Source organism: Salmo salar, chromosome 01 (assembly GCF_965601325.2).
Source record: "Salmo salar chromosome 01, fSalSal1, whole genome shotgun sequence".
Lineage (NCBI taxonomy): Eukaryota > Metazoa > Chordata > Actinopteri > Salmoniformes > Salmonidae > Salmo > Salmo salar.
The window spans coordinates 166714328-166730888 of record NC_138291.1 but is presented as its reverse complement, the minus strand read 5'-3'; the positions used below and the strand labels follow the sequence as shown (position 1 = coordinate 166730888).

Below are 16561 nucleotides of genomic sequence, written 5' to 3'. Positions count from 1 at the left end.
TTCAATGCTGCACACATTTTTTGGTACCCTTCCCCTGATTGCCTCGACACAATCCTGTCTTGGAGCGCTACGGACAATTTCTTCGACCTGATGACAGGGTTTTTGCTCTGACATGCACTTTCAACTGTGGGACCTTATATAGACAGGTGTGTGCCTTTCCAAATCATGTCCAATCATTTGAATTCACCACAGGTGTTTTTTTTAACCACAGTTTTTTAAATTTTAAATACATTTTCAAAAAAAAAAAAAATGTTTTCGCTTTGTCATTATGGGGTATAGATTGCTGAGGATTTAATTTTTTTAATACATTTTAGAATAAGGCTGTAATGTAACAATGTGGAAAAGTCAAGGGGTCTGAACACTTTCTGAAGGCACTATATACCATGACCCATGGCTAATGAGAAACTGAAAGCATGAATATGAATGACAATATCCCATGAGTTAATCTTTCTTCCTCTGATCAAAGTGTTTGACCTATGACAGATGAACAGATTATGGTGTGTGGCAGTATGTGTGTGGTAAGTGCGATCCTTCACAGTCCAGTCCACCACCTTCCCCCATGTGGGAGTAGTAGGTGCTGCTCAGTCCTTGAGGTGGTGAGTCACATTGTGCTCTCAGCATTCACAAAGGACAGTGCATTCCCAAAGTAAGTGACACTAACCCACCACATCCCTCTTCATCCCACTCACACACTGTCTGTCACAGTCTATTCAGTCACTGAAAGGTTACAGAGCCCAGTGTAATTTAGTGTAGATCAGTAGTGGGTTGATCTGAGTAGAGCAGGGATAGACAACTCTAATCCTGAAGTACCTGTTCATCAGTTAATGTCACTGGGTTTGTTTATCCTAGCCACTGTGCTTCTGCATTGCTTGCTCTTTGGGGTTTTAGGGTGTAGATCTGTAAAGCACTTTGTGACAACTGCTGATGTAAAAAATAAAAATAAAAGGGCTTTATAAAATACATTTGATTTGTAGATTGAGTGCAGAGAGTTTGTCTGGTATTCCGAGTCTAAATCAGTCGCTGAGGTTGGCACGCGTGTGAGAAGTTAAAGCAGGAATCCCTGAGGAATCCGATCAGAATCACCCATCGCTAGAGTGATGGTGTGTTTGGAATAGTCCCCAGGGTTGTTACTAGTTACCACAGCCTCAAATTCAAAATTGGTGGCTCCAATCAAGTTGTAGAAACATCACAAGGATGATCAATGGAAACAGGATGGACCTGAGCTCAGTTTCGAGTCTCATCACAAAGGGTCTGAATACTTATGTAAATAAGGTATTTCTGTTTTTTCTAAAGGCCTGTTTGGCTTTGTCATTATGGGGTATTGTGTGTAGATTGCTGAGGAAAAAATAGATATTTTATCCATTTTAGAATAAGTCTGTAACTTAACAAAATGTGGAAACAGTCATGGGGTCTGAATACTTTCCAAAGGCACTGTAGTAGAAACTCATGAGAAAATTAAATTGCCTAGTTTTTTGGTCTTAATTTAAGGTTAGGCATAAGGTTAGCAGTGTGGTTAAGGTTAGATATAAAATCAGATTTTAAGAAGAGAAATTGTAGAAATAGGCAGGTTTAGCCATAATTATGACTATGTGGCTGTGGTAACTAGTGACGACCAGTTCCCAGAGCTGTTTTAATGAGTGTGGAGGATGTGAGGAAGAAGACTATCAAGAACGTGATTCAGTTCATTTTTAGTCGAGTAATCCTTTTTTTCAATCTCTTCGCCCAACCCCTCATCTTCTTTTTTCTGCTCTATTCCCCTCCCTCTCTCCTGTCTGCTTTTACTCTCACATGTCTGGGAGTGTGACTGTCACTGCAGCTGGACCGTGTGAACGTGTGTCACAGTTTAACACAGACACACTGAGAAAATATATACAGATATACATATGTACCCACGCACGAGCACACACACACACACACACACACACACACACACACACACACACACACACACACACACACACACACACGTATAGTTGCAGTCACTTCCCACCTGATGTTGGGAGGGGACTGGTGAGACAAAGAGAGGATCGTGGACACGTTTCAGAGAATATCTCTTACAAATGTGTCTTCTTCACATCCATCACTGTCCTCTCCAATAATATGAATCTACCTCCGAGTGCAGACGAGGCGAGGTCGTGATGTACAGTACCTGTCTGAAAATAGCCTGGTTTTGCTGGAAGAGCACATAATGAGAGCGCCCTTTAACAACTCACTGGCTGAACTGCTGTGATGATCTACTGCACTGTAAATTCCTCTCCACATCCAAAGAGAACAAATGTATTTCTGTTCAGGTGTGTCCCCCCTCACCTCTCTACTAATCTAATAAATAGAATAAGAAAACTTGTAACAGAAATTGTTTCATATTAACAGCGCTTATTTTGAGATTCCAAAAATGACTCCTTCAGACACAGCAGTAGCATCGGCTTCCTTTGGTGAGTGCTGCCCTCTACTGAGCAATAAAGTTATGACAAATTAGTGGTACAGCCTGAATCAAAGCCCACACGTAAAAAGGTGTACTAGCAAAACACAACTATAAATTCTACAATATAATATTGAGTCCAATGTAAGGATGCTAAAGTTGTTGTAGTCCAGAGACTATTAGGCTCATTGCAAAAATATTTGTAGAATATAGTGAAACTCCAGCCCGGAATCATATTCAGTGTGGATTCCAGGATAGAAAACTGCTTTTCGAAACAGTAGAAGAAGATGAAATTAAGTCAGAGGTTTCTTTGACTGTAAGACAATAGCTTTGATATCCTAGCCAATATGTTTTCAATGTCTCTAACGCCAGAGTTGACTTTACTATAATTTGCTAACATTTTCCTATAATTTTTCCATGGGCTACTAGCATTCACGGAGAGATAGGCTATTCACTTCATGTCCTCAGAATACACACTACTCTACTGACAGGCTGATATGAGGCTTTATCTCTTCTCTCTTCTCCAGCAGTTTCTCCTCTTTACTGATGATCTGCTGATCATCCTGGTGATTTTCTGGTGACCTCTCTTTGTTGTAGCGCCTGTTCTCATCAGGGTACATCACGGCCGACAGAGGCAGTCTGTGTATGGCTCTGATTTCAGTGGTGATGAGGAGGAAGGTGAGGGCGGACAGGCAGAAAGGCCAGGTGCATGCTGGTAGCCCAAACTGAAAACAACAGGTGATATGGTAGAAGTGGAGTTAAGAGATTGTATCAAGCATCTCAGAATAATAATTCTTATTTAGTATCATTTCTGTCTTTTACCTGGCACTCCTACTCAGAAATGCTTGATATGTACGACCCTAGGTATTGTTGATTGTCTACTGGGTGATGTAACAGACTCACTGACACTTCAGAAAATTGCCCTGGTTAGGTAAGAGTGTTTCATACATTAATTCAGAAGTACTGCAACTAATTATGGTATAGGGTCGGCTGCTTGTACTGCATTATGTAACCAAAAGCTCTCAACATAAAAGGAACCGGAACATAAAAATATTCACTCTTTATAGGCTGAAATGCATTTTTGTTTGACTTATTAGACAAGTACAGAGCATTGAAATTAGTGGCAGCAGTACATTAGATATTGACCAAGAATTAAATAAACATGTAAGTACTTACTATGGACATCAGATTTGAAATGGCCAAAGTCATGTACGCACAGAAAAAGGCTGAAAGTAGAAAAACAACAACTGGCTTCATTGAATGGATGGCCATGAAGTAGACTGACAGTACTGAGTAAGGTGAAGGTGTTGTTTCTGGACCTACCACAGGTAATAGCCAGTAGATGACTCTGCCATGTCAGTCCATAGAACACCCCTCCAATAGCGATGCAGGACAGACAACTGTTGTAGCCCCACAGTCCTGAGTAGATGTCCTCACGAGGAGCAGCCAGAACAAGACCTACATCGAACAGGACATACAATACAGCTAGGTCCAGATTTCCCTGCCCATGTGATTTGACCATGAAAAGCTCTGGGCCCTAGTACCTAGTTAAACTCCTGGCCCCAATTATAGCCTGTGATTAAAGAATTGCCAATATATGGCTTACATCTGCATTATTTTGCTTCATGTTGAATTTAACTTCAAAATTGACTAATGAACACGAGAACAATAGCATACTTCCGATGTTTCTAATTCGGTGTACATAAAAAAAAAGTCATGTTCACAACTGTTATGCTCCCCAGTTATTTATTGAGACGCACACATAAGACAGTTTTTTTTAAATAAGTACAGCTCCTATTGTGTTCTGTGATGCAACTTATACTACTCTCGGTTATATCGCTAAAGAGCATGTCCATTGGTATTGATAATGAGTATAGCCATTAAAACCAAACGTGTTTTGTATCCCAATCAGTATTTCCACAGTATGTGCTGGGGTTAGAGGTCAGGTGTACACAATTCTCTGAGAGGAAGTCTCTTACCTGACACTACACCAACAATAGAGCCCAGTACAGCGTGCATGCAGATGGTTGGGGAGGAGAGCAGCAGGGCTATGATGAAGATCCCTCCGGTCCAGGGGCAGTCACAGCCGTACACCTGACCCACGCCAACTGGCACCGCCATCAAGAGCTGCACCAGGAAGTAACCAACAAGCAGGCTATCACCAACCACTGATCCTGGGAAAGATCTATTTCCCTTCCTCACTTTGGGTTAGGATTGGGAGTAAGGTAATATGATCCTAGATCTGTGGTTACTAGTCACTTCTACCTCATGGTAGCTATCACCACTAGCTACCATAATCCTACATCCACTCAATACACTTTTGTTAGAAATCTAATTTCCTGCTCTTGGAAAGTTCAGTGAAATTGTTTATTTGGACTATATCTGTGAGGATTATGTGTTTGACCTATTTTTGTTTCTTAGTTGTTGAAGTGACAGAATCATCTAGAATATGTTGTAGAGGTTGTTTAGAAACACACAAGGTTACAGTGTAGTGACTCGGAGGCTGTCCTAATATGGACACCGTAAAGTGTACTGTCCTACCTGAGGTATGCTTTGTTCTGCCAAGGTGGTGTTCAGATGGAGGGAGGACTTTGGCTGCATTAGCACCTGGGGAAAGCAGAAACTGGGGGTATTAGGATATTGGGAGGTGTGCGTGTGTGTGCGTGGTATGTAAGTGTGTGTGAGTGCATATGTACACTACCGTTCAAAAGTTTGGGGACACTTACAAATGTCCTTGTTTTTGAAAGAAAATCAAAAAAATGTTGTCCATTAATATAACAAAATTGATCAGAAATACAGTGTAGACATTGTTAATGTTGTAAATGACTACTGTAGCTGGAAACGGCTGATAAAAAAAGAAGAAGGAATATCTACATAGGCGTCATTGGCGAAAATCTGATATCAACTTTGGAGGGGACAATTACATGAAATTTTCTCAAGAGCAATTCCTGTGGGGGACACCAAAAGTAGTGCTGTAAAACATAGCCTACATTGTAATATGGTAATTGTATATTGAGGAACCAAAGAAATAAGGTGTTTGCCGTACTCCTAACTACCGGTACCCAAAACTACACAACTAATCACAACAGCAATACCATTGCCTTTAACAAATCTTAGTTCAGTCACCAGTTTAAGTTGAGAGTGGGGGTATCCATGGCATTTTCCAATTATGTTCCTATTTTACAAGTCCAAAAAATTGAGAACCTTTCATAATGTTGCCAAACAAAGACTCAACAAACTTACCTGAGACTCCCTGTCTCTGCCAGTCTGTCCCTGCATATCTGTCCCCAACTCTGCTGTCTGTGTGCCATCTGTTGCCTGCTCTGCCTAATGACATCATTGTGAAACATTTCCATTAGAATTTCATTTCTTTCTTATGAACATTTTATCAACTAGTCTTTGAGATATTAGGCTACTAGGGTTCTTACTATGCGTTTTGGTGTATTGAAAAATACTCTGATGTCCGTCTTTTATTTTTCTGCCATTTTTCTACCTGGCTGGCTGGCTGGCTACACACACAGGTTATTTACAGTAGGAGATGGGCTTCTATCATCTTCAATCATTGTATTTGGGCTTCGATCTAAAAGGTAGCTAGCAAATGTGAAACGGATTAAAATGACAAGAGTTGACAGCTGTATGAGTTCACCATTTACACAACATATGCTGCAACCTTTTGTAATTTTAATAGTTTGTTTCATATTGGCTGGCTTCCAACAATAGCTGAATTTGCAAAGCTAGCGAGCACCAATTCAGTTTCAGTGGTGTTAGCTATAATCTTTGCTACCCAGGTTAAATAAAGGTGAAATAAAATAAATATATAAAAGTTCACTTGCGACAATTTAGCTTTTGCAACGAGACCATTAAATATATTTAAGACAATGGTAGAAGAGTGTGTAGTTCTGTTCAGTTTGGATTTCAGTTTATCGCTAACCTTATCACAGGGACTTTGAAGCACTAACTTACATCATCTGCATGCTGATTCCATTTTTGACGACGCCACATAAATGGAATAGGTACTAGCTAGCTTAATAGTTAATATTTGCGCGCTAGCTCTGCATATTCAGCTAGTGTGTGTGCGCGATTGACTGGATTAACCTCACGTCAGTTACGTACATTGAGTGCCTTTCAGACAGTAGATACGACCTCTCTGTTACGGAGCAAGCTAAGGAACTGGCAATGGATCAAACCATTGTGAGGCAAAGGGTGGGGGGGTTGCAATCTTTTGAAACTTAAAAACGCGCTATTAAGTGTCTATAATCAGCACAATTGCTTTCATTGCGTGTTATTAATATTATTTAAATTACATAGTTATGTTTCAGTGATATATTGGGGAGGACAAATCATATTTGTCCCAGGATGGGGGGGTCGTGTCCCCCCCGTGTCCCCCGGGATTTCCGCCCCTGATAGGCGTACAGAGGCCCATTATCAGCAACCATCGCTCCTGTGTTCCAATGGCACGTTGTGTTAGCTAATCCAAGTTTATCATTTTAAAAGGATAATTGATCATTAGAAAACCCTTTTGCAATTATGTTAGCACAGCTGAAAACTGTTGTCCTCATTAAGGAAGCAATGAAACTGGTCTTCTTTAGACTAGTTGAGTATCTGGAGCATCAGCATTTGTGGGTTCGACTACAGACTCAAAATGGCTAGAAACAAAGACCTTTCTTCTGAAACTCATCAGTCTATTCTTGTTCTGAGAAATGAAAGCTATTCCATGTGAGAAATTGCCAAGAAACTGAAGACCTTGTACAACGCTGTGTTCTACTCCGTTCACAGAACAGGGCAAACTGTCTCTAACCAGAATAGAAAGGAGTGGGAGGCCCCGGTGCACAACTGAGCAAGAGGACAAGTACATTAGAGTGTCTAGTTTGAGAAACAGATGCCTCACAAGTCCTCAACTGGCAGCTTCATTAAATAGTGCACGCAAAACACCAGTCTCAACGTCAACAGTGAAGAGGCGACTCTGGGAATGTTATGTTATTTTAAATGGACAATTAAAAAAAAAATCTTTCAAAAACAAGGACATTTGTAAGTGACCCCAAACTTTTGAACGATAGTGTACCTCTGTGTGTACGTGAGTATATTTTGGGCCTACCTCTGGAAAGTAGGGGTGGTTAGACCCCATGGCAGCCATGTGCAAACACACAAGGATGTTGAATGGTAGAGTGAACACAGGGAGGTCCCATTTGCTGAACACTGAGCCCAGGGCACTGGAGACTATGGGACTGCACAGGAACAGGAAGTGAAGAACACACAACAAGAAGCTTGAAATATGATCATAATCAGGTAGAGGAAAAAAGGAAATGGAGGGTTGGATCATTATTTAGAAGTTAGGGTGTTTCAGTTGAATTCAATTTTGGCTTTGTTTCAGCTGGCTGTGAACACATTGGATAATAGTGCAATATTGCATACAGTGTTTTTAAGGAGATATACAAAACAGGTCAGCTGAAACTTTTGAGGCCTACATGGATATACCTTGCTACCATACTCTGCACTGGAGCCTGCACTGGGACATTATCTGAGCAGACACCTGCCTACTGTTGCTTTCATACTTCCACTTGACATTGTGTCTTGGATGTTTTTAGACTACTGCCAAACTTGAACTCCACTTGGTTTAGCCTACTTGGATTTACTCTCTTTGACTCTCCCGTGGCCCGGTGTAGCGCTTGCCTCCCTCCCATCTTCCACCGGCCTGTACTGGAAACTACAGTCGTGGCCAAAAGTTGAGAATGACACAAATATTAATTTTCACAAAGTCTGCTGCCTCAGTTTGTATGATGGCAATTTGCATATACTCTAGAATGTTATGAAGAGTGATCAGATTAATTGCAATTAATTGCAAAGTCCCTCTTTGCCATGCAAATGAACTGAATCCCCCCAAAACATTTCTACTGCATTTCAGCCCTGCCACAAAAGGACCAGCTGACATCATGTCAGTGATTCTCTCATTAACACAGGTGTGTGTTGATGAGGACAAGGCTGGAGATCACTCTGTCATGCTGATTGAGTTCGAATAACAGACTGGAAGCTTCAAAAGGAGGGTGGTGCTTGGAATCATTTTTCTTCCCCTGTCAACCATGGTTACCTGCAAGGAAACACGTGCCATCATCATTGCTTTGCACAAAAAGGGCTTCCGAGGCAAGGATATTGCTGCCAGTAAGATTGCACCTAAATCAACCATTTATCGGATCATCAAGAACTTCAAGGAGAGTGGTTCAATTGTTGTGAAGAAGGCTTCAGGGCGCCCAATAAAGTCCAGCAAGCGCCAGAACCGTCTCCTAAAGTTGATTCAGCTGCGGTATCGGGGCACCACCAGTACAGAGTTTGCTCAGGAATGGCAACAGGCAGGTGTGAGTGCATCTGCACGCACAGTGAGGCAAAGACTTTTGGAGGATGGCCTGGTGTCAAGAAGGGCAGCAAAGAAGCCACTTCTCTCCGGGAAAAACATCAGGGACAGACTGATATTCTGCAAAAGGTACAGGGATTGCACTGCTGAGGACTGGGGTAAAGTCATTTTCTCTGATGAATCCCCTTTCCGATTGTTTGGGGCATCCGGAAAAAAGCTTGTCCGGAGAAGACAAGGTGAGCGCTACCATCAGTCTTGTGTCATGCCAACAGTAAAGCATCCTGAGACCATTCATGTGTGGGGTTGCTTCTCAGCCAAGGGAGTGGGCTCACTCACAATTTTGCCTAAGAACACAGCCATGAATAAAGAATGGTACCAACACATCCTCCGAGAGCAACTTCTCCCAACCATCCAGGAACAGTTTGGTGACGAACAATGCCTTTTCCAGCTTGATGGAGCACCTTGCCATAAGGCAAAAGTAAGTGGCTCGGGGAACAAAACATCGATATTTTGGGTCCATGGCCAGGAAACTCCCCAGACCTTAATCCCATTGAGAACTTGTGGACAATCCTCAAGAGGCGGGTGGACAAACAAAAACCCACAAATTCTGACAAACTCCAAGCATTGATTATGCAAGAATGGGCTGCCATCAGTCAGGATGTGGCCCAGAAGTTAATTGACAGTATGCCAGCGCGGATTGAGGAGATCTTGAAAAAGAAGGGTCAACACTGCAATTATTGACTCTTTGCATCAACTTCACGTAATTGTCAATAAAAGCCTTTGACACTTATGAAATGCTTGTAATTATACTTCAGTATTCCATAGTAACATCTGACAAAAACATCTAAAGACACTGAGGCAGCAAACTTTGTGGAAATTAATATTTGTGTCATTCTCAAACCTTTTGGCCACGACTGAATATCCCCTCCAATGTGCTTCTCTCCTGGCTATCATACTGGAAACATTGCCTCCGTTGCGTTACTGTTTTGATGGGCCCCAGCATTTAATTGCATTGAGTACAGTGGCTTGCGAAAGTATTCACCCCCATGGCATTTTTCCTATTTTGTTGCCTTACAACCTAGAATTAAATTTTATTTTTGGGGGGGTGCGTATCATTTGATGTACACAACATGCCTACCACTTTGAAGATGCAAAATATTTTTCATTGTGAAACAAACAAGAAATAACACTAAAAAACTGAAAACTTGAGCTTGCATAACTATTCATCCCCCCAAAGTCCATTTTTTGTAGAGCCACCTGTTGCAGAAATTACAGCTGCAAGTCTCTTGGGGTAGGTCTCTATAAGCTTGGCACATCTAGCCACTGGGATTTTTGCCCATTCTTCAAGGAAAAACTGCTCCAGCTCCTTCAAGTTGGATGGGTTCCGCTGGTGTACAGCGATCTTTAAGTCATACCACAGATTCTCAAATGGATTGTGGTCTGGGCTTTGACTAGGCCATTCCAAGACATTTAAAAATATGTTTCCTTTTAAACCGCTTGAGTGTTGCTTTAGCAGTATGCTTAGGGTCCTTGTCCTGCTGGAAGGTGAACCTCAATCCTAGTCTAAAATCTCTTGACAACCCGGCCTTCTATCCAAGACCAATCTACCGAAGCGCAGCTCAGCTCAGAGTAAATATTTATTGCATTTTGCTTTTTCAAATGGGTGGTTATTTAGAATGCATAAGATACTGTATTTACGATAGCATAGCTGCCTACGGCCCGATAGAGACACAAAATATTTTTGTTCCTCAGTCTTCCCGCTCTTTCATTCAAAACCCAACCCCCTTTCTTTGTGTAACCAGCCGTCATATCTGTTCCGTCCGTTAGGGACGTTTTTCTTCATGACATAATTTGTAGTCAATGTATGATCCATTCTGTGTAGATGTAATTATGTGTGATTATTTAGGTATTTAGTAAATAAATAATTAAACCAAATGTTGTATTGCTGATTCAACTTGTTAACCAGGGTTCGTGAACATAACCAAGAATGTACAACTTTCAGATGAGACTGAATAAAGTGACGATTAAATATTGACTGCTACTGGTCTTTAAGAGTTTATTCGGAAGATAACAGCTCTATAAACATTATTTCGTGGTGCCCCGACTTTCTAGTTAATTACATTTTCCTGATTAGCTTAATCAGGTAATTTTAATTACAGAGAAATGATTTTATAGAATAGCATGTCATATCACTTAATCCGGCATAGCCAAAGACACGACACTGCAGAGGCCCCTACTAAACTAGCAAATATACAATTTTGTGTTCAAATTATATAAAAAAAGGTAAATGAGAGCTAACGAAACAGGATTTTATTGAGCTAATCAACACCCTGAAAGGCTCTGAAAAGCAGCCGATTATCTCTGGTCCCGTGCCATCGCTGGTTCAGCAGGCTCTTAGCACTTCATATCTGGCTTAAAAACTACTGCCACTGTTGGCATACATTTTATTGACAATTTCGACACTTTTTGGAAACAAAAAAGTTCTCTACCCAGAGATGATGGACTCCACCCAAACCATCTAAGAGCCTGGACTCTCTCTTCACATTTCAAGGCCGCATTAAGATATTAACTCAGGGACAGACCAAGCCCCGCTCAGGTAATACCTCCCATCCTTTCTAAGTATTATCATCGTACTTTTGTCTAAACTGCCAGGGGTGTATTCATTTGAACTCCACTCTTAGATCTGCTATTGTTAGCTCAAAAGAGAAAGCCCACTGGTCTGCTCACCCAGTGCCTTTAGTTCAAATATGAATTCCATAAACTTGAATACCAACTTGGTTTTCAAATCACGTAGAGGGCTTGGGCTGTTGCACTATAGCAACCAAATCCCATGTAAAGTCAGCTTATAACATTCCATCATTGGTTACTCTGGTATTGGATGCAGCCTTAGGCCCTATGGTGCTAACCTTAAAAAAGTAATTACAATTTCTACTCCTTCCTCTATTACTACTAGGGATAGACCAAATGATGCAGTTCTATGCGATATTATAGTCATACCAATTATAATCAATATCAACCATAAGACAGGGCCTGCAACCGCCTATTGAAGTAACTTCTTTGAGTTGGAGACTCAATGCAACTTTAAAAATCGTAAATGACTTGGGTTGATGCATTTGAACATTGGCAGCTTACTTCATAAACAGGACAACATCATGATCTGGGCTATGCAGACAAATCCAGACATTCTGGTATTGACTGAAACTTGGATCTCTGGGGAGATTCTAGACTCTGATATTAATATTGAGAGTTGTAATGTGTTCAGAGCTGACAGACAGGGTAGAGTTGGTGGAGTGGCCATTCTTATTAAAAATGATTTCTCTATCTCCTAACTGAAATCCATTTTCCTTGCCCAAAAATGTTAGCTACCATCTTTAAGGCTTTGTGTGGGGAAAAATGTATCTGTAACTGTTATAGGGGTCTACCGTCTTTTGTCTTATTTTATTAAATCAGAAGTTATTATCCTGGGTGTCTGCCCAAGACATTAGTGACCATTGCCCAGTTGTTTGTGTTAAAGATGTGAGAATACAAAAATCTAAGCCTCATTTCATCACAAAGAGGAACTTGAAAAACTTCAGTGAACAGGCTTTTTTTTTTTTTTTAACATCTTTTAGTGACCTTGATTTGTATTTCAGCTATCCTTGAACCTGAATTAGCTATGAGACATTTAGCAGATGTCTTCAATAATCATGCTCCCTTCAAAACATTAAGGGTTAAAAGGAGATTGAATGCCTGGTACACTCCGGAATTATCAGAAGTCATTCATAAAAGAGAGGATGCTTGGATCAAGGCCAGGAACACAGGCTTTCAGTGTCTTGCACCAGCGTCTTGCACTGAGATGCAGTGTCTTAGACCACTGCGCCACTACTTCCTCCTCTCTGCCACAACAAAGTTCTTCAGACACTGGCCTCATTACAGGAAAAGAATTACATCATTGATGCATTTAATCAACATTTTATTTCAGCAGGCTCTCTTTGAAACAACTTCTAAGCCTATTCACAATGATATTGGTCTGGATGCTGATTGGGGAAACTTGCTGAATGATCAGAGAAATGATAGTCAAAGCTTTTCTTTTAGGCTATTTACAGAAAAATAAGTAATGGATGCTTTGCTAGCAATAGACAAGAAATCAACAGGGGCTGACCAATTGGATCCTGCCTACTTAACTGTGCAGCACCCATCATTGTTGGCTCAATAACCCACATTTATTAAATATGATCTTAATCATTATCACACCATTTCAAGGCTTCCTTTTCTAGCTAAAATTCCTGAATCCTTGGTAAATGTATAACTTTGCTCTTTATTTATCTGAGAAATATATTTTGAATGTAAACCAATCCGGGTTTAGGCCTGGGCATAGTACTATTACATCAACCACTTTAGTTGTTAATAACACTGTCAATGCTTTAGACACTCAAATGAAATGTGCAGCTTTGTTTGTGGACCTGTCTAAAGCGTTTGATACTGTTGATACTGTTATTGAAGTTGTCTACGAAAGCCCTGAACTCTGACTCTTCATGGTTTCATGATTATATTAGTGCCAGAACTCAGGCCATGGTGATTGATGGGGTTGTCTAAATTTCACTATTTATATAAACACCGTTGGTCAATCTGTTAAAAATGTGACTTTTAAAAAACATAGAGATGAGCTGGCTAAGAAGCTAAGATTTAAAGTTCTTTTTTTCTATAGAAACAGATCGTACCTTTCTCTAAGCAGTAGGAAGTAAATGATTCAGTCAACCTTTGTTCTTACATTTACATTTTAGTCATTTAGCAGACACTCTTATCCAGAGCGACTTACAGTAGTGAATGCATACATTTCATACATTATTTTTTATTTTCTTTGTACTGGCCCCCCGTGGGAATTGAACCCACAACCCTGGCGTTGCACACACCATGCTGGCGTTGCAAACACCATGCTCTACCAACTGAGCCACAGGGAAGGTCCAGGGTTGATATTATTTATGCTGCTACTACTCTTAAACCGTTGGATGCTATCTACCATAGTGCCCTTCATTTTGTTACAGGTGACAGTTTTGATAATCATCACTGTATCACTTTATCAAAAGGTTGGCTGGACTTCGCCAAAGACCTGTAGATCTCTACATTACTCACTTTTTGGCCCTACTTCATTAACTTCCGTCTTATCTAACTTTGCTGTTGAAGTATAGAACTGTACCTAACACGTTCACAGGATTGGTCAACTCTTGAGGTTCCTATAAATAATAATCCACCGAGCTAAGTAAATCTGCATTTCGTTTTTTTGTTACTTATTTTTACCCCTTTTTCTCCCCAATTGGTAGTTAGTCTTGTCCCAAAAAGTATTGATTTAAAGTATTGATTCAAGATTTATTTGTGGAGGTGATTTGTGATGTTTTATCTATCTATATATCTCTATATAGAGTTGAAATGTGTTTGGTAAATAAAGATAGACATGGTTTTAAAAAAGTAGTGGTAATATTTAATTCAGTACAGATATGTGTAGGTGCCTTAACTTACAGTACCCTGTCCCATACCCGGGGTAAGTTGTCCAAAAAAGTGGGCTCCTGCCACAAGCTGCATTTTCAAAACTGGAATGTTTACATGAATTCTGATTATTTCCAGGGATAAACAACATCTGGAAATATATGTAGATATCTTGGTTAGAATACTATATTTCCCTTGATGGAGTGATGCTGAATGATTTAAAAAAATATATATGTCTCAACTTACCCCACTCTCACCTACATTGATCAAAAATACTGAGTACAATCTTACTGTAACATACCATAACATGGACATGAACATATTAGGGAGCAGAAGCCACCAGTACCAGTCCCCTTTGGACGAGAAGACACACATCAGCATTCCAACCAGGGTCCCATTGTAGCCATATAAACCAGCAGATATGGCCCCCCTGAAGCACAGAAAACAAACAAATCAGAAAAGATACAGCTACAAAGAAATACAATGATATTGAGAAATGTTGGGTGCAAAAAATACCAAGAGAGTGGGAGGGAAAGCAAGGTATTGCGAGATAATGATACATCTGGTGTGAGTTTCAGACTGAGACAAACAGACTTCCCCACGTCAACCTCAGTTTGCAGAGCATATTCAAGATTACAACTCCTGAGGGGTATACTACAAACCAAGATCTATGAGTTAGCCAGTTAACTTTGATAAACATCTGGTTCCTTAAGAAATCTATACTTAGATATTTTTTGGTTGTTGAGTTAATTAGACCATGCCCATTTCAAGCTTATTCTTCTAAAAAAGCAAAACACTAACTAATTGATCCTGCTTTGCAGCATACCCCTCTGGCTGTGTGAGACTTTTGCCAGGGATATCCATATTAGGCCTAATTGGAAGTAGATTACTGGTCTTGCCATAGACTTACCTGTTTTGTCTAATCAGGAGTGCAGACAGTGTGGAAGCGAGGGATCCTAGCAGTCCGTTCAGGCCCCACCAGGGGTTCTGCAGCACCAAGCCAAACGTGATGAGCAGCCCACTGAGGGGGTTGTTGACAAACATGACCTGGGCCACCCCACGTAGGACCCAGTCCACCACCTGGACCGCAACAATCTGCCCTGCAGCAGAGCAACAGAGAAAGACAGACAGGCAGTCATTGATTGACCATTGTATCCACTCTCTGAATCAGTCTCTGATTAGAGGGTAAGGATGAAAACCTGGGTCACGTTCAGTGAGAAGTAAATGTTTGAAACAGCGTAAAACAGGGAGCGACTACCTAAACGTGTCTAATAAGAATACAGATTTACATTTCCCGCTACAAAAGTTTTTGCTACAGTGTGCCTTACTTAACATGACCCAGCAGTGCAGGGGACTTTAAGGGCCGGATTTTTATATATTTACTTTATCATATATTGAACATGTCTTACTTTTTATCCATTCTCCATACACACGCATGTCCCCAGTAAGGAGATTGAGTGCTCTGGAGAGATGGGATGTAAGAGTAGCCCCTTTCTCTACAGGCCTCGCCTCCTTCTCCATCGCTGGGGTCGTCATTAGTGGCTTCAATTCCTGCTGGGCAGCTATAATAATACACAGTAGATAACATTCAATCATTAAATGTATCATATCATTACAGTATCTGGCCTAGGCCCAGACTGAGTTTCAGAATGTTCCAAAACAATGTCCTAAGTTATCTGGATATGCTGTCATGACCATATTGTTGATTTACTAACTCCACAGTAGAGCGATAAAAGCTAAATTCCAAACAATTGCAATGTGATACCTTTGGACAGTAATGTTTTTAAGATACTGTGCTGCTATACCATCTGGTTTGCAGTAAATTAGTTGGTTTTGGCTTGATATCTGGAGCATGCTAACAGGGGTCCTACCTACCACTCCCACTGCCTGACCTCAACAATGCTAGCTAATGCTATTCAATAGATACTGCAAATCCACAGTTTGGGTCATTGGCTCTCTGGGTCCATAAACTACATTCAGGGTCAGGACACACACACACACACACACACACACACACACACACACACACACACACACACACACACACACACACACACACACACACACACACACACACACACACACACACACCCACACACACACATTATTCCACGTTGAGGTCAGTTTTATTCCTGCTGGATCTTAAATTAGCATAATTATTTTTAGGTCCTCAGTCAAAGGTTAAATCAGAGGTTTGACCCCGTTCCCAGTTCGTCTGGTGCCATTGCAGGTCATGCCCATAACTAATACTGCCCAATTTACTATAAGTTGCATTATCAAATGCTTTGCACATAAAAACATATGTACAGTGAAAAACACTTTCCACAAGCAAT

At 40.7% G+C, this 16561-nt stretch overlaps 1 protein-coding gene across 1 annotated transcript; it reads right to left on the bottom strand.

Annotated features, from left to right (window-relative positions):
* Nucleotides 1-1986: 1986 nt before the first annotated feature.
* Nucleotides 1987-15774, bottom strand: LOC106569451 (urea transporter 2). The gene is made up of 9 exons (XM_014140818.3): nucleotides 15638-15774; nucleotides 15139-15328; nucleotides 14530-14658; nucleotides 7515-7644; nucleotides 4961-5026; nucleotides 4399-4546; nucleotides 3743-3877; nucleotides 3596-3645; nucleotides 1987-3144 (listed from the first exon to the last, which is right to left on the bottom strand). The coding sequence occupies exons 1-9, from the start codon at nucleotides 15762-15764 to the stop codon at nucleotides 2896-2898; spliced, it is 1224 nt and encodes a 407-aa protein (XP_013996293.2). The 5' UTR covers nucleotides 15765-15774; the 3' UTR covers nucleotides 1987-2895.
* Nucleotides 15775-16561: the final 787 nt, after the last annotated feature.